General features: G+C 39.4%; 1 protein-coding gene across 4 annotated transcripts in view; it reads left to right on the forward strand.

Moving 5' to 3' along the window:
* The window catches only part of LOC134801815 (calpain-B), a 54869-nt gene extending 30541 nt beyond the window's left edge, over positions 1–24328 (forward strand). For 2 of the 4 annotated variants that reach the window (XM_063774440.1, XM_063774439.1), the window contains 6 exons: positions 111–240; positions 7254–7484; positions 9034–9161; positions 10114–10235; positions 21240–21313; positions 23151–24328. In XM_063774440.1, coding sequence (XP_063630510.1) covers positions 111–240; positions 7254–7484; positions 9034–9161; positions 10114–10235; positions 21240–21313; positions 23151–23233 — 768 coding nt within the window. In that variant the 3' untranslated portion in view covers positions 23234–24328. Of the gene's footprint in view, positions 1–110; positions 241–7253; positions 7485–9033; positions 9162–10113; positions 10236–21239; positions 21314–22327; positions 22412–23150 lie in introns of all 4 variants that reach the window. The other 2 variants (XM_063774441.1, XM_063774442.1) reach the window with 2 other exon arrangements.
* Positions 24329–25138: the final 810 nt, after the last annotated feature.

Below are 25138 nucleotides of genomic sequence, written 5' to 3' on the forward strand. Positions count from 1 at the left end.
CTTAGTATAATCCCAAAACCTCCCTGGCAACGAGAATGCAGTTATTTTTTAGCCACTCTGTATTTTATCGAAGCCAGTGAAAATCGACTAAACCACAATGAATTCACCAGGTGAAAGAGATAGCCCCCAACCCGGAGCCAGCGGACCCTATCCGTGCATTCTTCGACCGTTTAGCCGGCGCCGACGGTGAGGTCGACTGGCAGGAGCTTAAGGAGATCCTCGACTACGCCATGAGAGAAGGTATGTCTAATACATAGAGATAGCCCTTCACGATTCACTGAATCAATGTTGGCCGAACGTTAATTTCAATTAACCATTATAAATTAAACCGTAAACCGTAACGGACGGTTAGAGTTTACGGTTCAATTTATAATGGTTAATGGCCAAAAATTGTTAATTGCATTAACGTTTCCTCCAACACTGCACTGAATCATCAACTACAATAAAGTGTATTCATCCTTGTCCTATTATGTAAACAAACACTTCTCGAAACAATTATCAGACTTTACACAATAATCATCACAAAGTATTGAAATAAACCAAATAACCACAGAAAAATATCATTTCTAGTAAGATTTTCATCAATAATCGCAGTAACGAACGGATCGCCTCAAAAACATCTGACATTACGATGTCTAGATTGTCTATGAATCGTATTGTTGGAATGACACTTTGACGTCACGTTTGTTTACATGATAAGACACGTAAGGATGGATACACTTTAGTTAGCTGTATGTAAAATAGTATAAACATATAAAATAAGCAAAAAAAGACAAATTTTAATCATGGAGAATATTAAGTAAAGCCACTTTACTAAAGTCTGTATCTTTAGGTATTTAAATATAAGTAAACAAACAATTTGTAAATTTTCGGGCAGTTATAACATTTATTGGTTATCCAACCAAATACAAAAGCGCCTGGATCAGTCACTGAATGACCTGGCTCCAATTTCACCACGGTGACAGGTGCGACAATTGTAAAACATCACTGTTGCTGACGTCACAGGCATCCATGGGCTACGGTTACCGCTTACCATCGGGCGGGCCGTATTCCTGTTTGCCACCATCATTGTTTTATTTAAAAAAACTTTATTATATCGGAAAAAAACAGATATTTCTCTTGCTAAGTTTATGACAATTGTCACAAGAAACACTACAATTGTCACGAAATTCCGACATATAACTCATTACCTGTCAAAAATTACCTACAATTCTTCTAAATCTTGACAATTGTCAGAAACTTCGCAAAAGAAATATCTGTTTTTTTCCCATATAACATTTGAAATTGGGGCCTGACTTTAACCTACATTATTTGATCATGTAATGTTTTCATCTACCCTCAACTGGCTTAAAGAGCTATTTGAGGGTAGATTTTGTTTACTTTTATTTAAATATCTAAAGATACAGAATATAATAACAAGTTTAAATGAATAGCTCGGAAAGATCCATACATTTTTAATGATATATTTCTGGGCTGTTTGACTGTTCAAATACATCTTACTTATATATTAAGTTATTCAAGGAATTTTGTATATTATAGGAACTGGGTCTTCTTGAATTTGTTTATTACGGGAAATGTAGTTTAAAGGATTTAAATAATTAAAAAAATGTATCACCCTAAAACCTAAAATGCTTTGAATCCCACCTCGCAAATTAATATGAATATAATAAAAAAAATCAGTTTTTAAGAATTTCTAACGAACCAAAAAGTGTGCCTAACTAAATAATAATGCACATAAACGACTGTGTCAAATACAAATATTGTGTTAAAACTTAACACATATATACTACATTATACTATTCATTTCAAGTAAGCTTATCAATTTATAGCTTAAGAAATTATTGTGTAAGATTTTATTTAATTATATTAATGATTTTATTTAAAATGCCCATTTTTGAGCTTTCGTTGTTAAAACTATTTGCTTATTGTGTCGAGTTAAACGCGCTTACCTGTCGTTCAGTTGCTTACCGTGGTACGAATTATGTAAGTATTTTATTTTAAGACTATTGTATATAAGAAAAGATAGATGTTGTTATCTAGAAATCGATTTGTAGCAATCATCTCTTGATATAGTCTTTCGATTTTTAGCTGGCTCCGAACGGCTAACCCTTTGTCTATTGAACCCTTTACCGCATATGGGTCCAAATTTGGAACGAAATGATATTATCCTCGTGGATTGATACAAGCGTCATCTGTTTTACTGAACTTGGAAGAGGTAGAAACTATGAATACTACTGAACGTTTTCTGTAATCGATACAGCTTCTAACTGGTTTGTGGTCCATATGAGGTTATCATTTCCACCGACGTCCGGCCATTTTACTTGCAAGTGTGATTGACTACTTTGTAATTAGCTTTTCGTTGTCATATTTAATGAAATAAATAAATTTCCAGTGTTGAGTATTAGAAAAATAGATGCCGCGACATTTTACGGTAAAACATGTAAGCATTTGTATTCAAATTACTATGTATGATGTCGTGAAAGTTTGTTCGTGAAATGGAACACTATGCGTTAGGGGCTGTCCATAAATTACGTCATCGATTTTTGACGATTTTGGACCCCCCCCCCCCCCTATAATCATCCAAAAATCATGCTTCAAATAACCCCATTTCCTCCTACTTCATGCTACCGTCATCCGATGTCCAGACCCCCCCCCCCTAATTTGAAATGACGTAATTTATGAATAGCCCCTTACAAGCTAGAAGAATTGGACTAATATGGAACATTATGCTTAGTGATTTTTTTATCAGTTTGACAAATGTGGAACCTTATGCACTCAGTCTCAGGCAAGCTACTTCTTTATTTTATTTTTTATTAAGGTAGGTACGTTAGCCGCGTTAGTAAAACTACCCTACGGCAAAAATAATCTACCGAAATTGTAATATGTATGTTCGAACATAAATAAAAGAAAAATTTCATGCCTACTGTTTATTTACATAACAAAATTAAGATCAAGTTTCCTACTTATTATTTACATTTTTTGAACTACTGATTATCATTATTTTATTTGTAGATAACCGGTGACAGCTGGTAGCTACAGCTACCAAAAGCTTGTGAGTGAATAACCAATAACGATCAAGTTTTTTTACTACGTCAATGACAAACAAGCATACGTTCTGTATGGTAAGTGGCTACCATAGACTAAACCTTACCAAAAATAAATATAAAAATAAAATAATAACTAGTTTTTGAAAATGTAAATGATTTTTCTTAAACCTACATTTCCATACATATATTACATACAGTTCCAAATTTGACCAGTTTGATAATCGGGCTCCGGTTAGCCACTAATACATAAAGTTCCAAATTTGGAACAAATTGTTATTTACTATTATTTTTAATTGTGTCGAATATAGATTTTTTCTCAATTTTTTTTATGTTACATTTATAGTGTTTTATTACATATATTTAATTCGGGGAGAATAAAAATCCATATGCGGTAAAGGGTTAAGTAAAACCGCTCGTGCTACCACCTGCATAAAAAATCGTTCGGTCACTTTAAACGGTTATTGTATTACAACTCCTATGGAAATTGCAATAAGATTGAAAATGAACCAATGGAAAAATATTTTGCGAGGCTATGTGTGGTCCCTCTACGCACTAAGGGGTAAATTCACGATCTACGCGGCCAAAAGTCGATTTATCAAAACAATAAATACCTCTGCGATAACAGCTACCTGCGGTAGAGGACCCTTTAGAGGCTAGATAACAACCCCTCCCACCCTCGTATGCACTTTCTAATTCGTTTCACGTCAGTCGGAATTTGATCGTGTCACTTCGTGTATGTTACTTGTTCTCGGCGCTCTTAGAAAAGCAAAACTTTGACGGTGTGGTTTATTGTTTTTAAGAGATCAAGAGTGAAAAAAATCATGGATTCTGAAACAGCAGGTTAGTAATTTATAAGCAAAAATAAAAATATGCTTTATTTATTTGTTTTTGAGGCTAGGTTAATGCTCTGAAAGAGAGACTGTTTTTGAGCGTCATTTTTCGCAAAAAATAAACTTCACTCGTTAATAAGTAATACAATAGGGTGAGATCGAGCAGAATTGTTAACGACATGTTATAGTCTATTGTTTTGGTTATTATAATTTAAAAAAAGACTCCGCATGCTTCCGCCAAATCATAATTTTTATACTTTAAAAATAATCCGCCATTTTACTCAAAAATAAACTTTTTTTTGTATTGAGTTTAATCGACATGTTTATTTGTTTTAGATGTACCAAATACGTCAGAAATGAAGATCGTGACTAGAAAACACATATTTTATCTCTTCAAAAGTAAAAATTTACCTACATTGGAAGAAAAACTGTGTTCCTTAAGAGATCAACCTTTTTCTCATGAAGGCTGCACTAATGAGCAAATAGAATTATTTAAAAGCAATTTTGCTTATTTCAAGTCAGAATTTAAGACTAGATGGAGTAAAGCTCAGTATAAAAAAGACAGATTCATAAAAAACAATAATTCTTGGCTAGAAGGCTCTTTCGCGATTCCCGTTGCTGAAAGTCCGTTGTTTGTAGATATGCCAAAGGCAAATTTCGGCAACACGAATGATGGAAACACCAGCAGAAGGTTTTTTGATGATCCAAAATTAGCATCAGATATAACTGGAATCAGTTACGAGCTGATATATAGATTAAAAGTAATTTTAGAGACGATATCAAGCTGCCACAAAATTGACTCTGAAAAATACGACAGTTACGCAAAGGAAACAGGAGAACTATATATCAAATTATACGGATGGCATCCCATGACGCCCACGATGCATAAGATACTAGTCCATGGTGCTGTTATTATAAAAAAATGCGTTACTACCCATTGGACAGCTCACTGAAGAAGCTGCAGAAGCGCGTAACAAGCATTTCCGATCTTATCGACTTGATTTCGCAAGGAAGTTTACGAAAGAAAGCTGCAACACGGATATTTTAAATCGCTTACTTTTGAGTTCCGACCCCTTACTGAGCTGCAGGAGAAAAGTAAAAAAAACGAAAGCACAGTACTTTCCCGCCAGAGACGATAGAATTGCTATTGCCTGCCGATCCGAACCCAGAGTGCTCTTCCGGAAGCGAAGAAGAAAACATCATAGCAGAGACTGTAGCTTAATATGGCAACTGGTTTTATTTCAGTAATAAATTATTATACACATTTTACTATATTTTTAATTTTTTCCTCTTTTGTGCAGATGTCGAAATTTTACATATCAGTAGAATTTTGAAAAAAATACCCTATAAATTAAAAAAAAATATCATGAAACAGTTGTTTCAACTTCGTAAAACGTTCAAAAATACAAAAACCCGCAAAAATAATTTTGGCCCCGTAGATCGTGAATTTACCCCTATGTGCTACGGTTACTGAGTGCCGGCGAGTCGAACGCTACAGAACCAGTCTAAAATGTGTCATCGAGATGCGTAACAAAGGCGCGTTATCGTTAACACTGGTTTTTTTAGCGTTGGACTAGTCCGCGCTCATGTGCAAATTAGAATAATAAGACCCTTTTTGCAGGTAAGTAGCACGTGCGGTTTTACTTAACAATAGACAAAGGGTTAGCCGTTCGGGGCCAGCTACAAATCATAAGACTATACTATAGCTAAGAAGATTTTTCTATAAGTAAAGTACGAATCAAACCTAAGTCATAACTGACTGTTTCGTCTTTAAGAATTCAAGAAATGTTTACTACAAATCTTTAGTTATAGTGTTTCTTTTTAAAATATAATTTTCGCGGTTGCAGTATTACCTACACTTTTTTGTTACTGACATTTTTATTGACATATGAGTGGATATTGTAGTAAAAGACTATTTTTGCTCAAGATTCTTTAGCTATTTCTTTTCTTTTTGCTAAATATTTTTATATACCTACGCAAAGCGTCCTGAGTTTAAAGGCCTGTGCACACCGGCTTGCGTGGCGTGCACGTGCGCGTGCGCTATAATGTTGGAGCCGCACACGCAAGCGGTGTGCCGTCTCTTATAAGGATCTGTATACTACAACGCCGCAGGTGCACGTCACGCACACGCGGCCGGTGTGCACAGGCCTTAAGTCTTTTGCATTTATTTGCTGCTAAATAATCAGAATAATGCAGTTTTTTGGGTTATGTACAACTTTTCTATGCCTAAACCTTAATACTAAGATCACGTGTTTCACATAACAGAGCTACGAATAATATTTCCGCCCAGCCTCTGTTGCACGGAGCGGGTTGCCGAAAAATAGTATGCCCGTCCCCCTCCAATGGCCATCATGTCATAACATTATCAATCTACCTATAGGTTTCAGCCTTCAGCCTTTCATTCGCATCATCATCTTCTTCGCGTTGTCGCGGCATTTTGCCACGGCTCATGGGAGCATGGGGTTCGCTTGGCAACTAATCCCAAGAATTGGCGTAGGCACTAGTTTTTACGAAAGCGACTGCCATCTGACCTTCCAACTTCAGATGGTAAACTAGACCTTATTGGGATTAGTCCGGTTTCCTCACGATGTTTTCCTTCACCGAAAAGCGACTGGTAAATATCAAATGATATTTCGTACATAAATTCCGAAAAACTCATTGGTACGAGCCGGGGTTCGAACCCGCGACCTCCAGATTGAAAGTCGCACGCTCTTACCGCTAGGCCACCAGCGCTTCAGCCTTTCATTCGCATATAAGCATCTTATTATGTAGTCTAACCCCCTTATTCATAAACGTTTACTAAAGTTGACAAGCCGATAATAATCGTTTGTCCCTTTCCATCATACCGATACGTCGGAAAGGGACAAACGATTATTATCGGCTTGTCAACTTTAGTAAACGTTTATGAATAAGGGAGTACGAAGTTATTCAGTAGTATTGCGGCCCCAATTTCTTAAATGAGTTTCTACATATAAGGCGCGTTTTTAGGGTTCCGTACCTAAAGGGTAAAAACGGGACCCTATTATAAGACTTCGCTGTCCGTCTGTCTGTCTGTCACCAGGCTGTATCTCATGAACTGTGATAGTTAGGCAGTTGAAATTTTCACAGATGATGTATTTCTATTGCCGCTATAACAACAAATACTAAAAACAATATAAAATAAATATTTAAGTGGGGCTCCCATACAACAAACGTGATTTTTTTGCCATTTTTGCGTAATAGTACGGAACCCTTCGTGCCCGACTCCGACTGGCACTTGGCCGGTTTTTTTCATTCTAAACGGTATTCCCTTAAACTCGAGTTAATCCAGCTATGTACAAAACCTACTTTTTATCGCCTCATCAGTAGTTACACTCTCACTAGCGAAATTTGACAGAGATGGCAATGCGCCAAGGCGCCGCGTACGATGGAGGTGGAGGGGGGATCGCTGGAGGGGGCATGGCTGGAGGAGGGGGGACCGCCCCCGCAGAGCAGAGCTGCCTCGAACAGCTGTTGTGCGCCCTCTGCACGCCCATCTGCAAGGAAGTCGGCATCGATCTCCAACAAGTGCAGTCGCAGAATCAAGATCAGGTGCACTTAACGCAGCCGCAGGTTAATGGAGGACAAGGTATTGATGTTAGGGACGAAGTGAAGCTTGTCCAAACCTCCTGAGACCCCCGGTACAATTTTTTGTACATATCCCACAAGCTATTTTGAACTTTTGCTGAATAACAAAGAGTACCAAATTCAAAAACAAAACAACTGCTTCTGGGTCTTATGGATACGAAACTATTTTAATTTACAAAACACTGATTTAAACTTTCACGATTTTTACTGATCGGTTTTCACAACGACGGGACTTAATCGCGTAAATTTTTAATTATTCACGTGTACTTGTGTATTACTTTTGATATAAACAACAGCTATAATATCAATAAATATTGGCTGAATGTATATCCCAAAGCTGGACACAGAATGCACGAGAAGGATTGGGCAAAAGTCCCACGCTGGCCTAAAGCAATGTAGAGTTAGACCAAGAAAAGTCTGCAGCGTTATTGATAGCCTACGCAGTGCAAGTGTTATTTTAAATGTCAAACTTCCATGAAATTATGACGTATAAATAACACTTGCACAGCGTGGCCCACAAAATCGCTGCAGATTTTTCTTTTTATAACTTTATGAGAACCATATTCCGTTGATTTTCTTTTTACTTATGCAGGTTTCCTCGCTGTGTTTTCCGATTCAATATTACCGTATACGTTATTGCCTTTGTCAAATCCAAATTATTTTAATCCTCTTAAAACATATATAACTTGAGGAAAAAATCAATATGTTTATTAAAATGTATTGAATAGTATTGATTTATTAACATCTTTGATTGAATATTTTGTTTCTTCTCCAAAAATGATTTTACTTTGATTTTTATAATATTACAGTTTATTTCACAGGACAGAGCCGCGGTCGCTGCATGTTAATACCATTACTTCACACTTTTATAGAAATGGAGGCTCTGTTTATATTAAAATGTCTATTTTTAATATGTACATAAAATGTTTGACTTATTCTATTTTACAGGTATACTTCGAGCTCTATATGATAATGTTGTGTTATGTAAAATAATACTTTATTCACTTTTGTATTATAACAATTATATTTTGTTAGTAAAGTGTTATTTTACACGAATATTGCTTAATGTTGCCACTAACACCACAATGTAGATATCTTCAATGCTGTTGAAGATATCTACATTACCAGCTTTAAATATAGTTTATAAACAAAAATGGGCATTTTAAAGAATTAAGATTAGATGATAAATCATACCTCCATTTCCATAAAACTAGTTTTAAGATTATTCGAAAATGTGTGTAAAAATACATATTTTCAAAAGACTTGGTTTTAATGACGTTATAAAAAGTATGTCATTAAATATAAGTCACGTAATTATGAAAAAAGTCACAAAATCTTCGGTATTTTGTGATTTTAACTCAAGTGTACATTTTTTAACCTATTTTCATTTGTAAGAAGGTTGAAAAAGGTATGCTTGACTCTGCACTGCGAATTACGACTTGCTCGTTTTGCAAAAGTAATATAAGTCCTAATTCGCAGTATTCAATTCTCTACCTTAATCATGCATATTAAGGTCCAAAATCGCAAGTTCAATATATGTATATTTTCAGAGCTCAAAGGACAAGGATTCTCCAAAGATGTCTGCAGGAGCATGATCGCTATGCTCGACAAGGATAATTCCGGAGGACTTGGCTTTGAGGAGTTCAAGTCGCTATGGATCGATCTGCGCAACTGGAGGGTAAGTTGTACGTTATTAGAGCTCACAAGGATCCAAAGACGTGTGGAGGAGCATGATCGCTATGCTCGACAAGGATAATTCTGGAGGACTTGGCTTCGAGGAGTTCAAGTCGCTGTGGATCGATCTGCGCAACTGGAGGGTAAGTTGTACGTTATTAGAGCTCACAAGGATCCAAAGACGTGTGGAGGAGCATGATCGCTATGCTCGACAAGGATAATTCTGGAGGACTTGGCTTCGAGGAGTTCAAGTCGCTGTGGATCGATCTGCGCAACTGGAGGGTAAGTTATTTTAACTCATTTAATGGAGATTTTCATTGCGGAATTTATAAGTTGTACGTTATTAGAGCTCACAAGGATCCAAAGACGTGTGGAGGAGCATGATCGCTATGCTCGACAAGGATAATTCTGGAGGACTTGGCTTCGAGGAGTTCAAGTCGCTGTGGATCGATCTGCGCAACTGGAGGGTAAGTTGTACGTTATTAGAGCTCACAAGGATCCAAAGACGTGTGGAGGAGCATGATCGCTATGCTCGACAAGGATAATTCTGGAGGACTTGGCTTCGAGGAGTTCAAGTCGCTGTGGATCGATCTGCGCAACTGGAGGGTAAGTTATTTTAACTCATTTAATGGAGATTTTCATTGCGGAATTTATCAGCAAAAAATCACGATTATTATACAATACGTGAGCCCCACTTAAATATTTATTTTATTCTGTTTTTAGTATTTGTTGTTATAGCGGCAACAGAAATACATCATCTGTGAAATTCTCAACTGTGCTTTTGAACCCTAAGAAATGGAACTAAAGAAATTAATTCACAAATTCTTGCCTTGCCTTGAACCATTTATGTCTGCCTTTTATTCTTTATCATTTGTGTCAATCACCAACTGCAAAATTGTATGAAGTCATAAATGATTTTTTTTTTACTATTTTCTCAATAGTTTTTTGTTGTGCAGGCCGTATTCCGCCTATACGACACAGACGGCCGCGGCGCCATCCCGGCCTACCATCTCCGTGACGCCATCCATTCAGCCGGCTACACTGTCAACGCACACACACTCAACGTACTCGCACACAGGTAAACATTTTATACAAGAAGTGCCAATGGAAAATTGACAATTTCTATAGGCCCCGTGCATGAACTATAGGGGGCAGCATAGGAGCCGTCAGATTTTTGGCGCGCGGCGTAAATGTGACGTTTATGCTTTCGATGTAGCCTACAAGATGGCAGAACCTACTGTGCACAAGGATCCTTACTGGCGAGAACGATAGATGGTAGCACTTGTTTTGGTATTGTACATGTGCACATATGTTTCCGATTCAGGCCACAAGATAGCAGACCCTCCTGTCGTGCCATCTATACCCATCTAAGTATAATACACTTGCCTGAATCCAATCGGGTATAGATTCGCTTGGGCGACAAAATATCATATGATGAGTACACATAACACCAGGCTACACGAGAGTAGGAGAAGGGGTCACCAACGACCACACTGTTACATGTACAAGTACATTTACTTCCGAGTTGGCATCGCATGTTTCGTATCAATATGAGAGTGCAGTCTACTGGCCTTATCCAGAGTGACTCTCCCGTCCTGTACGATCGGTTCGCCTCCAGACTAGGTACTACCATCTAGTACCCTGGTGTCCTACACACCACCTGGACGAGGGGGCGGTGCCCCCTCGGGATCCTCCATATGCCTGCCCCCTAGATCCGGCCCTTATACTCCAACTCATAACCGACCGTACTACATGCGTTATTGCCTGTGTGCTTCCGATACACACTCCGGAAAGCCCCGCCCGGGCTTCCCAGTCCAATATCGAGATTGGACTATGTCTTAGTGAAACTACGTTAACCAAGGACCGTTGGTTAACCCCTTGTTCCACTCCCATGTAGCTAGGATGTCGATTATACAAGCATAAATATGTGTGTAAACACTCACCGGGGCAGGCTCCCGTTACCGCGTGGAGGCGCACCATGCACCGACTCAGTACACCCAGCGCCGTCCTACGCTTCCTGCACGTACCTTCATTTCTTCTCTAATGGCGCCATCGTGCTTTTCCCGCCATCGGAACTGTCAGCTGTCAGTGTGGCAGTGTTGCCACATGACAAAGTAGTCCTGGTTGATACCACTTACCAACTTACATCGCGCTTGGCGCGACACTCCGGACAACAATGAAGGTTAATGCAGCAGGGCGAGCAGGTGTCGCGTCCACTCCAGGATTTTATCCCTGGCACGAATGGCTGCGATCCGCTTGCTTCTGCCAACGCCTCTTTCCTCTGGCTGTTCCTCTGGTGGTGGGACTTCATTGTGACTGGTCATGTCACACTCTGCCAGATCATCCGCGTCGACCTCCGGTTGTTCAACGAGCACAGGTACGTGATGATCATTCACTCTGTTTGGAACTCCCAACTCCCTGCTGTCCTCTCCAATCTCAGCCGAACCTCCCGCTACAGGTTCTACCTCAGGCGTCTCGTCATCTACCTCCAGAGGGTAGAGATGGCCAATGGAACGTGTTAAAGTAGAATCGTCAACCTTGACCCTCGCTACTCTACATTCACCATCACTTCCCTTGATCAGCTCGTGGATCTTCCCCACTTTCCAGAGGTTTCTGTTCTTGAGATCCGATTTAACCTGTACAACGTCGCCTACTTGTGGTGATCGATGAGATTTAACTCTAGGCTGCTTGGGTGAGTTGTTGTACCTCTCTCTCAGACTAGCAAGATACTGCATGACGAACATTCTCTTAAATTCTGCTAGAATATTGTATCCTCTCTTCCAGCTCTCAAACAGGTCACTCTTTGTAACAGTGTTACAAGTCGGAATATCAGCAGCAGATGGTCTCATAGTCAAACATTGTCCTAGGCTTAAGAAATCTGCCGGGCAGAGAACATGTTCCACATCTGTACCGACTCTGGTCAGTGGTCTTGAATTCAGCACTGTTTCCACTTCCTTTATCACCGTCAGTAACCTGGTATCATTGAGAAGGTGTTTTTCTAGGGTTCTTTTAAGACAATGCTTCACCAAGGCCACAAGCCGCTCGTAAAACCCTCCATGCCACGGTGCTAGTTGACATATGAATTTCCACTGTATGTCATTCTTAACGCAGTATGGCTGTTGTACCATTGCAGCGACCAACTTAAAACAAGTCGCATTATCTGAGTACATCCGTTGTGGTTTGTTTCTACCAGCTATAAACCGTCGCAATGCTAGGAGACATTCTTCAGCCGAGAGGTCCTTCACGATCTCGAGATGTATCGCTCTTACTGTCAAACAAGTGAATAAGGCTACCCAACGTTTCTCTTTACCAGTCTGGGTACTGACAAATAACGGTCCTAGATAATCAACACCAGTGTAAGTAAAGGGTCTGTTGTAATTTACTCGTTCTGGAGGCAGCGCCGGTGTGGCTGGTAAACGATACGGACCGCCGCCGTGTTTGACACACTGGGTACATCGCTTTAACACCTTCATCACCTGGGCTTTCCCTTGGGGTATCCAATACCGTTCCCTGATGATACTCAATGTATGTGGAGCACCAACGTGGTAGTTACTCTCATGAGTCTCCTTTATGATTCTGTCAGTGAACTCTGAATTCTTTGGCAATAGTATCGGATACTTCATGTCATAGCTCCAGGTGGTGTTTGCCATACGCCCACGGCACCTAAGAAGGCCGTCCACATCAACAAAGAGATCTAGGTTTCGTGCTAAATGAGTCCTTTTACCATCTAGTTCTTCTTGGAAGTGCTTTCTTTGTAGATCTTTTATCTCGGACACTATTTTGGCAACAATGGTCTGCTGCTGGATGTCTCCTTCGCTATGATTTTCAGGATTGTCAATAGGGCTTGCATTCCGGAATTCCGGAATTTCGAAATTCCGGAATCTCGGACAAATTCTCCGATATTACAATTCCGGAATTGAGACCACTGAATATCGAAAATTCCGGAATTGGATTTAAGTACTTTTATTAGATTTTAGTAAGTTTACTATTGAAAATTACCAAGAAACTACACTATGCTGGTGGTATTAGCCGTGGCTGACAAATTTCTGATGTCTAGCAGCATGCATTAACATGCCTCATTAACTTAACCATCGATTTTTTTTTACTTTTGATATTTGCTAAAGCAAAGCCATACATCTACTTGCCCAGAGTTCTATACCTACGCGAAACCTACCAATGTGACGTTTAGCGTCGCATGAAGTAGGTAGATTGCAAAATGAGACGAAAGAAAACTAACCAGAGTAAATTTTACGAAATATAATTTTAAAAAAATAAAAAAAACTAAAGGAAAGACAAGGTCGTGGATCTTTTCTGAGCTGGCAATTAACAGTGGTGAAACGAGTCCTTGATAGGGGTCACTTCCCTGCACTACGTCGCAGAACGTCGAACTTGGAGGTGGCCGTCTTCAAAAAAAAGGGTTCCGGATCCAGCACGGGAACCTTCCGGAACGAAGCGGAGCATGCGAATTCAGGTTGGTAGGTTCCGACTCCAACCCCAGACTTGGTATAAATGTATAAATATTTGGATATCTTATTCTCAATGACAGATTTCGGATTTTATTATTTTACACTTAATAAGAAAAAGCACTCAGGAAATTTTGCTTGACGCTTCTTTTTCTCACCAGGCTAATGAAATCATTTAGCCCATTTGGTTTAATCTCAATAAGGCTTACGTTTTGGGCACTAGGCGGCAATGCGTAAAGGTAATAGGTATAGCTGAATAGGTACTTTAATATGTAAATAAAAAAACAACCTTAACCCAGGAACAAATAATCGTTATACCTTAACACAATAAATGCCCTTACCGAGATCGGAACCCTATCAGGACCATCATCTTCGTAAACAGAGCCACTAGGTAGTGTCTACGAAGCCGTTATATTTAGATATTATATAAAATTAGACATCAAATGGTTTGCCAGCATTCGTAGTTTCCCCAAATAAATACGCCGTATCATTGAAGTGAATAAAAGTGGCCATAGTAATAAGGTGCTAAAATAAGAAGTGCAAAGACGGCACTACTCAATTTATTAACATCTTTCGATTAATAATACTGCAAGTTAAATTCCACTAAAACAATACTATCTTTAATAAACGTAAAGTATCAGAATTTCACATTTTTGTTGTTTTTTTATTTAAAAATCGAATAGAAATATGATTAACCCTAATTCCGGAACCAGTTCCGGAATTCCGGAATTGGGACCCAATATCGAAAATCAGTTCCGGAATTGGAAACCGTCCGATATTGCAAGCCCTAATTGTCAAGTTCCATGTTTCCATCAGTAGGATATTCACCACTCTCTGTAGGCATGCTTAAATCCTGGGTATCCATTAGTTCAACGGGATCACTGGGACTTCCTTGCTCTAGGTCCTCACTCTGGTCAGCGTCATCACCAATGGGTACTACCTGTGTCGGCTCACCTGGGTCGTCACCCAGGACCTCCCCAACAGAAAGAAGGTTCTGATGTGCCTCATAGAGTCTATTTTGGGGCCAGCATGATTCTTCCTTGGCAAGAAACTGCGGTCCGTTAAACCAAAGTTGCCTTTTCTCTCCAAACAGCTCGGGACGCGTAGCAATATCAGCAGGATTTGCTTTTGTGTGGACGTAGAACATCTCTGTGTTAGGATGGTCACGCTTGATTTCGTTTACCCTGTTGGCAACAAAGGGTGGAAGCAGTTTGTTTGACCTCATCCAACTAAGTACAACCAAACTATCTGACCACAAATATTCTTTCTCAATGTCAAGATCAAGGTTGTTCCTTACATATTTCAGGAGTCTGCTTCCAATCAGAAATCCTAGTAATTCTAATTTGGGAATTTTTAATTCATCCTTGTCTTTGGTCTGTGACACGTGTGATTTTGCCATCAAAAGCGAGACTGATTTTCCTTGTCCATCTTCAATCACTTTAAGGTAGATAACGGCAGCATATGCGTCTTTGGAGGCATCTGTGAAGCAGTGTAAGTGATATTTAAGATCACTCCTTGAGATATCTGTCCCGATATACCTAGGCACCTCTGTGTCCACTATGGATTTCAGACTTTCCATGACTTTCTTCACAGACTGTGTCATCTCCGTAGGTAGTTCTGTATCCCATTTACATTTCTTTTCACAGATATTCTGGAAGATCAGCTTCATTGACAACATTAATGGGCATACAAAACCACATGGGTCATACACACGTGCTAGAGCCCGAAGAACTTTTCTTTTTGTGTCAATAGGAGGATTTGTGCTGAAGTGGTTCTCAGTCAAATTCAGTTTCAGCGTATCTTCTTCGACATTCCACATAAGTCCAAGCACTTTGACCTGTCCATGTTTGACTGACCTATGACATTCTGGTATCATGTCCATAAAGCTCTGGTTGTTTGAGATCCAGTCCCTCATATTCATAGACAGCTGTTCAAACACTGTTCTGGTTTGCTCATAGATCTGCTTAGCCTCCTGCAGGCCATCGGCTCCAGTCACTAGGTTATCCACATAGCATTTGTCAGCGACTTGTTTCAGCAAGGCCTTGTTTGACTGGCTTATGTAATGTCGGATCGTTGCTGTCAGTAAGAATGGACTCGCGACAACTCCGAATGGTACTCTGCAGAACCTCAGATATAGCAGGTTATCCTCCGTCGCTTCCTTGGTTGTGTCCTTTAACCAGAGGAATCTTGTGACATCGCGATCATCCTCTTGAAGTGCTACTTGTAGGAACGCCTTTTCTACATCAGCCAGTATGCCATACCTCTTCGTGCGGAACTTCAAAAGTAACGCCGTTAGGTCTTCTAACATAGAAGGTCCGCTGTAAAGGCACTCATTGAGGCTTTTCTGTCCAGTACTTTTGGCACTAGCGTCGTATACTATCCTCCCCTTGCCGCCGCCATCTTGTTTCACCATATGGTGGGCGAGGTAGTGAATTGGGTGGTCCCCGTTCAAGTCTGACCCTCTAGTAACGACTTCTATAATTCCGAGGTCAAGTTGTTCCTTCAAGATCAAGTCATATTCCTTAATCAACTGCAAGTCTAGTCTTTTCAGGTTACTCTTCAGTCGACCTAAGGCCAACCCAAAATTTGATGGCAAATCTGGTGGGTACTCAATCCAGGGCCATTTCACTAAGTACCGGCCTTCCTGATGTTGCACTGTCTCATTGAAGTGACGAACTGCTTCTTCTTGTCTCGTAGCTTTTGGAGAGTCCGTAATCCCTAGGTTCTCTAATGACCATAAGAACCTTACATCTATGTTTCTTAAAGGCAGATCTGGCTCGCTGAAATATGGGCAGCTAGGAGTATGACATTGACAGTATGTGACCACTGAGAGTACTCCGCTTCTTTCTTCAGGAGCAAGCTTCCCTGAAGGCACCCATCCAAAATCCGTATCCAATAACCAAAAGTCTTCGGACACCTGGATCTTTCTTCCTGTGAGGATAGCGCCAAAGTAGTCATTCCCAATGAGCACATCAACAACCTCTCCAACTGTATCATCATCAGCAACAATGTCGACTCCAGGATACTTGAAGGATGTCACCGGAACCCTGTCTGTAATTCTTGGTACGACGTTCACAGTAAACTGCCTGGTAACATCACGTTTTGTCTGGATGTCAACCGTTGTTGAGGGGGTCGATGTCTCCATAGGTTCAGAAGCTCCGAAGGTAAAAATTAGTAGAAGGTCTTCCTGAAGGGTAGGCAGGCCTAACTTTTTTGCAGCTGCCAGAGTAATGTAACTCCGCTGACTACCGCAGTCTATGAAGATTCTGCCTTTGTTGCTTTTCTTAGTTAGAGGGTTTTGAAGAGTTGCCACTGCGGTCTGTAAAAGGGTATGTTTGTTAGAAGTAGCGCACAAGGATTTTAAAGAGAATTTCTCTAAAATGTCACGTTGCTCACCATCTGAGGCCGGATTGGGACAGAATATGAGTAGATGGTCCCCTTTACAGCGGAAACAAGCAATCTTGCGCTTGCAGGATGATGTCACATGATTGCGTCGGAGGCAGTGTAGACACCTTCCCATTACTTGCTTCTGTCGAGCTTCGACTGTACTGTACTTGCGACAGTCCCTGCTAGCATGTCCTTTCAGATTGCAGAACAAGCATGCTCTCTTAGCTCGCTTTGAAGGTGGTGCTCCAGCATTTCCAGCAAGTTTCCTCTTCCGGCCTGTCTGAGGCCTCACCTCTGTGCGGACTTGCAACGCCTCAGTTGTGCTACTGCCAGGCACGGCAATGTACTCTGTACTTGGTGTTGACTTTTCCATTGCCGTTATAATTCTATCTAGACTGTTTCTGATGGCCATCAAGTCAGTACCTTCACCGATGAGGTGGTGCTCACGTATAACCTGTTCCGGGAATTTTGACAGTACTAATGCCCTTAAATGGTTGCCTCCAACTGGTTCCCCGAGCTTCTCTAACACCCTGATATTCCGTTCAACACTGTCTAGGACACTCCGACAGCTGGCACTAGTATAGTCTGCCTTTTGGAGGTTGTTGAGGGCCGTATAATGCGCGTCAATCAGAGTGTTAGTTGACCCATATCTTCGCTTCAAAGTTTCCACTGCAACGGAGTAGTTTGCGTTGGTCGCCGCTATTCCCGAAACTGTTTCAAGTGCTGAACCCTTTAGGCAGCTCAGGAGGTACATTAGTTTCTCAGATTCCTGTAACTCTCTATGGTGTACATTAGCTGCAAACCGGTCCCAAAATTCGCACCATTTCAATTTGTCCCCCGAAAAGGAGGGAAGGCTTAGTTCGGGCAGTTTGGATTTCTTCACGGTTTCCTTCTGTCTTTTGGAGATCTGCCACGCAACTTCCAACTCCGTCAACAGATCTTCAGCCACTAATTGATTCTGAGTTAATTCAATAACATCCGCATCTGGTACCGCGTTTAAGTATTGGAATAACTCCTTCTCAAAACTCCCCAAGCATTGCTTCAATTTTAAGTGGATTGCCGTGAACTCCTCTTCACTGACAGCTCCTTCCGCTTGCAACTGCTCCCAGAGAGCTTGAGATTCCGCAGTCACCTTTTGTAATTTATCATGGCGCAGCTGAACCCGGGTGTACAAACTTGCCATGATGACAGCTGAAATTAATTAACATAGCTAGTTAGCCTACACTGCAGTCTAAAATACAAATAATCGTCATGACTAGTCGAAAGTTATATGTTTATAAAATAACTAATTCAAAAATGTAGGTAGTATTCATCTCGGCGGAAGCACTACCGTGCATCCATTTATTTTCTTCAGCTTGTTGTTTCGTACGGCGATTACATGTAGAAAGTTCCCAACAAAATCATTACGTATCCATTGTTTAAACTCACCCTGAAAACCGTGCTGCCGTACAATAGTTTTCTTTCTTTTTTCGCTCCGGACGGTGGAATTGAATACGCGTAGCGTACGTATCACAAAACTCGTCTCAAACTGGCCAGGTACATTCCCTACTTCTTTGTGCAGCTGTAATGTATACAGAATACCTCAATTACCACATTTTACAAAAGAATATAACATATTTGCTGATAATTCGAAGATAAACTTTGTCGCCGGGAACCTGGCAGCGTCATGGCTACTCAACCAAGTACATTACAACTTATCCGTACCTGCAATTTTGCTGCAACTCGCTTTGGTAATGATCCCTTTACCAGAACTGAGATCGCAATCCTCACAACACTGTGATATATCCAGGAACACACAAAATGATACACTTAAACAAGAAACTTCAAGACGCCACTCGTTCAAGTAACTTTGAATACCGCGAATATTCCGTTTTTTTTCCTCGTTGTTTTTTTTCTTAACTTGTTGGGTCTTGCAAGAGTTGCCAGCGCGCAGTGGTGCGTTCCAATTCTCATTCACGTCCGGAAGATTTTTTGACTTATCGGTAAATTTACCAAATAGTAAATCTATTTAAACGCGAATAAGAAATATACATTATCATAAGTAATTGAATTAATGAAAAGTAATTATAAAATGCCCTTCATCTGACATTCTTTACCACGCTCGATCATATATTACTGAAAATAAAAAGTTGAAATCCGAACGTACCCTTAAGGACATAGATAAGAAAAAACCATTCTGTTACAATCATATAAAAGGTATGATGGCCAACATAACGCAAAAATACCTTATGACTAAATTCTTAAAACTAATTATTACACATTATACAAGAACGAATGTATAATTATAACAATTATGTAATATTTCGTTATACTTAATCTAGCCTAGGGTGCACCCTTTTACCTCTAAAATGAAAAAAGGTTAACTTAGTACTTTAGAATTAAAACAACATCCAGTTTTTATTTCTTTAATAAACTCCGTTGAATGCTGTGAAAGAAATAATGATTAATTACGTACATATTTTCAAAAGAAAATACGTCAACCGGTACCTTGAGCTCAACCAATTCAAAACTTAATTTGACAACCTCGGCTTCAAGGCCCTTCGAGAGGGATCTACAGATGGAATAGCCAAACCTAATCTGGCTTCCCATCATCAGAAATCCCAGCATCTCCACCATTTTTGTCGTGCCATCTATACCCATCTAAGTATAATACACTTGCCTGAATCCAATCGGGTATAGATTCGCTTGGGCGACAAAATATCATATGATGAGTACACATAACACCAGGCTACACGAGAGTAGGAGAAGGGGTCACCAACGACCACACTGTTACATGTACAAGTACATTTACTTCCGAGTTGGCATCGCATGTTTCGTATCAATATGAGAGTGCAGTCTACTGGCCTTATCCAGAGTGACTCTCCCGTCCTGTACGATCGGTTCGCCTCCAGACTAGGTACTACCATCTAGTACCCTGGTGTCCTACACACCACCTGGACGAGGGGGCGGTGCCCCCTCGGGATCCTCCATATGCCTGCCCCCTAGATCCGGCCCTTATACTCCAACTCATAACCGACCGTACTACATGCGTTATTGCCTGTGTGCTTCCGATACACACTCCGGAAAGCCCCGCCCGGGCTTCCCAGTCCAATATCGAGATTGGACTATGTCTTAGTGAAACTACGTTAACCAAGGACCGTTGGTTAACCCCTTGTTCCACTCCCATGTAGCTAGGATGTCGATTATACAAGCATAAATATGTGTGTAAACACTCACCGGGGCAGGCTCCCGTTACCGCGTGGAGGCGCACCATGCACCGACTCAGTACACCCAGCGCCGTCCTACGCTTCCTGCACGTACCTTCATTTCTTCTCTAATGGCGCCATCGTGCTTTTCCCGCCATCGGAACTGTCAGCTGTCAGTGTGGCAGTGTTGCCACATGACAAAGTAGTCCTCGTTGATACCACTTACCAACTTACATCGCGCTTGGCGCGACACCTCCAACGCGCACAGTCCCTATTAACAGTGATATCGAAGTTTCTTGTAGAATTTACTGAAAACGCCAGCAGGATTAAAGGTCCGAGTTGAAACCTAGCGACATGACATCGCGACACGTCGCGACGTCATGTAGCTGTTATAATTCGGTACCGAGTGAGAGTGAGAGAGGCAGAGGGCCTACCGCGTTCGACGTGTTGCTTCTCTGTCGCTCTTGTAAATTCGTACGTAAGTGTGGCAGTGATGCAACACGTCAAACGTGGTTCGCGGTAGGCCCTCAGTACTCATCTGCGGTCGGACGCGACGCGTCGCTGGCTTCGTAACGCTGACTTCGAATATTTCATAGAAATACATAAAAACCATATTTAATTACACAAACGGGTCTACCGCGATATAATTTTATTGTTTTTACCTTAAATTCCGATGAATAAGGTAAAAACAATGAAATTATATCGCGGTAGACCCGTTTGTGTAGTTAAATTTATGTACAAAACGCGAGAGTTTAAAGTGTTATAAAAACCAGTCGTGTCGCCGGCTTCCGACTATACACTTTAGGCTATAGAATGTATAATTATTTATGTAAACGCAGAGTTGTGGGTTAGCTGTCTTCTTCCTCGCGTTATCCCGGCATTTTTGCCACGGCTCATGGGAGCCTGGGGTCCGCTTGACAAGTAATCCCCAGAATTTCACTGAGATTGAATTGGATTGGAATTGGATTGATTGAGTTGTGAAGTACCCACTTTATAATTCTGCCTACTAATCTCGTAGTGTTAGTAAATTTCTTGTTTTTCTTATAGATACGGCGGCCAAGACGGTTACATACAATTCGATGACTTCATAATGTGTTCCGTGCGACTCAAGACCATGATCGGTAAGACTTTAAATATTAACCTTATTTAAACTTAGCGTTCTCTATGTAATGCATCTTAAAATACTTAAAAACGCATCAAAATCGATCTGGAATGAATTTACTTTTCTTTAGAAGAGTATAGAAATATTAGGAACATGCAATTTTTCTGCATGAAAATTTTAAGTTATGTGGATGTGTTAAACTGTTTAGACAACAACGGTTTCACTCACTTGAATTTTTAGTTGCTATGGTTTTGGCGACATGTTTTGGGCCCTTCGGGGGTCCTTCCTCAGGCTCGAGTGCTCAAATTCAAGTGAGTGAAACCGTTGTCGTCTAAACAGTTTAAAATATGTTTCACGAACGTTTTTTCGATTGTGGATGTGTTATTTGATTTTTTATTTGAATCTTATGCATGACTATATGATCAAGCGACTACTTGTAATTGTGAGATTTATTATTTGAATCGTCGAAGTATAATAAATATAGAAGAACAACTATATATCTCAAAACCTGCCCTAGAAAAAAATCCAACAGGGTTAACTGACATAATATAGAACTGTATTCTAACCAATCACAGAAAACTATTGTTAAATAGATCTACATATTAGAATTGAGAATTGAAGATGATAAAATATACAGAATTTATAGTATTTCTACATAATCGTTTAACGTAAACTTATTATAATTCGATGCCCTGTATCACCGTATACATTTTTGACGACCGGTCTGGCCTAGTGGGTAGTGACCCTGCCTATGAAGCCGATAGTCCCGGGTTCGAATCCCGGTAAGGGCATTTATTTGTGTGATGACACGGATATTTGTTCCTGAGTCATGGTTGTTTTTCTATGTATTTAAGTATTTATATATTACATATATCGTTGTCTGAGTACCCACAACACAAGCCTTCTTGAGCTTACCGTGGGGCTTAGTCAATTTGTGTAAAAATGTCCTATAATATTTATAAAACAATAAAAAAACATCTGTAGGAATATTTGTGTATTTGCATTGTTTTACATGTTGTTATAATAAAAACAGCGAACAACGAACCGGTAGAGAACCTCGAACGCGACTTACAGTGGAACCCGTGAGCCGAAGGATCCCTCGCACAAGGACTAAGAAGTATATTTTGTAAAATGTATCTTAATCAAGAACCAAAAATACTAACTCTGTAATAAACCTTTAATATGTCATTCTAGCTCTTACAGGCTCAAGATTTGTGACTCCTTGTAACAAGGAAATAATATTTATGCAGAGTTATTATATATTTTGGTTCGTGATATTAAATCGCAATGGATAAAAGCTGCAAGGAATAATTATACGAAAGGTTTTATGCAGATTTAGACAGTCAATTTGAATTTATGTAAAATAATACATAAAGATCACTATTAAATCCAGTTAGGACTGATTTTAAGAAGGAAATAAATGATTTTCACTTGTCTACTTCCTGCATAACGCCTTTTTCTTTTTATTTTTACTTCACGATTATGGTTCAAGTTTGTCTTTAAGCAATTTATTAATGGCATGAAAATTCCTTTTAGCTTTTTGAATTAAAATATTGTTTGCTACAGTACAGTGCGAAGAATACATCGTAACAAGTTAACAACAAGAAATAGAAGTACCACGCCATTTATAATTCTCTTACTTTCACACGATGTAATATTTGTTCAGGAAATACTGTAAGCAAACTTTATAAGCACCACACCGTAACGAAAATGGAAAATACATTTTTGTTTATAAGTTTTATTACCATATTGTTTTATTTTTGTATTTTTCTATTTCGTTCCTCATTAAGTATAACACTAACTAAATGTCCTCACCCACCACTAAGAGATATAAAACATTTTATTTTATTTTACAGAGACGTTCAAGGGCAGATCATCGGGCGGAGACTACGCCACGTTCTCGCTCGACGATTGGCTGAATCGCACAGTTTATTCATAGGAAAATATGCCTTAATACATACTACTTAAGGACCTTTGCAACGGTAACTAAGCTTAAAGAGTACATCGAAATACAAAATCCAATTACAATTAAATAGGCCGCCATCTTGTAATCAAAAATGGCGGCCTTGCCGAAAACCTTGAAAACGACTACCGTGATGATTGGAGAGAATAAAATGGCCTTAAGTTTACTTAATAAATTATATAGAGTTATTGACAAATCGAGATTTTAACCTCAACCATGTAAAATATAGTTACTGTGTACTCTTTAAGACATACATATTATTATGTACGAGTAATTCTTCCAATACCTCAATGTTATTACGATAATGTTCAAACATTTTACAAATATGGATATCTCTATAGCATCACTTACAAATAACCAAAAATATAATAACCTATATATAAATATATGTAGCATATATGCTAAATTGCTAATGCCTTAAAGTATTTTAACTTTTATATAACATTATTATATATTTTTAAAAACATGTGATGCTATAGTTATATTAATAATGTCAGCCAACTAAAATGAAAATGTTTAAATTAAACAATATACCAATTAAGCTTTAATCGGTGATAATCTAAGTCACAAATAACCTTCTTAATCTCGATGTACTTCTGTGTATTTTTATTGTATTTCTTCACTTTTCAAAATTGCATTTAACATTTTCTATAATTAATTGTAAACTTTAATATATAACTTCATTTTAAAGTTTATATTAGTAACGGCTATTTTTTTCGTAATTATTTGTTTTATGTAACAGGTAACAATAATAACTTAATCCGTCGCTATATATGTAGATAGATATGAGATTTACAGATATATAATATACTTTTATAACTACATAAGTACATATAAACATACAATCAGTATTTTTCTCCACCGAATGTTCATTCCAGAGAATTAGGTATATTTTTCGTCAAACGCTGTGCGATCAGCTATGCATCACTCATGGTTATTTTTATTTCAATATTTATTGTTGTTGCACCATTATGACATTTTCAATGCATTTTATTGATTATATTTTGTAATTGTCAATTTTTATTTTGAATGTAAAACTTCAGATCTGAATAAAGTATGTTTTTTATTCACTATGCTTTGTTTCATTTGTCTATCGCCTTGTTAACACATTTACTGCCAGCGACCCGCCGGGCGAGTTCTCTATTCGTAGGGGGCTATTCATAAATTACGTCATTTCAAATTAGGGGGGGGGTCTGGACATCGGATGATGGTAGCATGACGTAGGAGGAAACGGGGTCATTCAAAGCATGATTTTTGGATGATTTTAGGGGGGGAGGGGGGGTCAAAAATTGTCAAAAAACGATGTCGTAATTTATGGACAGCCCCTAGGTGCTTTTCGCTACATACGGGTTTTCCCGTGTTGTCTATGTTCGTAACGTATAGCGTATAGCTCGCTCTGGCACTGAACGTGTTAAACGGATAATGTTAATATTACCCCGATGGAAAGTTAGGGGAGGGACATATATTTTAGTCGGGAGTCTCGGGAGTACCTACTGAGTATTTCTTTAGAAACCTTATTGTTATTTTGAAAGCTCTACCGAATGAAGAAAAGCGCCTCAAATATGCTTTTTCGACTCCAGCACTTGTTGCACAAAATATTATTATTTAAAAAATTGAACTACCAAATGGAAATACCAAAATCTGCCGTCACTTTATTTTACTTACCTACCTATTTTAATCCGGAATGGGTAGTTAGGTAGGCCTACCTAAATAATAGGTCGTAAAAACTTAGAGCATTTAGTAACTGGAGACGCCTTGGCTGTCATTTTACTCATTTTCTGTACAAAACAGTCTGCCGATTTTTGCGGGGGAGGGGCACGTCAAATGTATGGCTATTTGTTCATGATTTGTACGTAACGCACAAATAGCCATGTCAGAAAC

This window comes from Cydia splendana, chromosome 23 (assembly GCF_910591565.1).
Source record: "Cydia splendana chromosome 23, ilCydSple1.2, whole genome shotgun sequence".
In the NCBI taxonomy this organism is placed as follows: Eukaryota; Metazoa; Arthropoda; class Insecta; order Lepidoptera; family Tortricidae; genus Cydia; species Cydia splendana.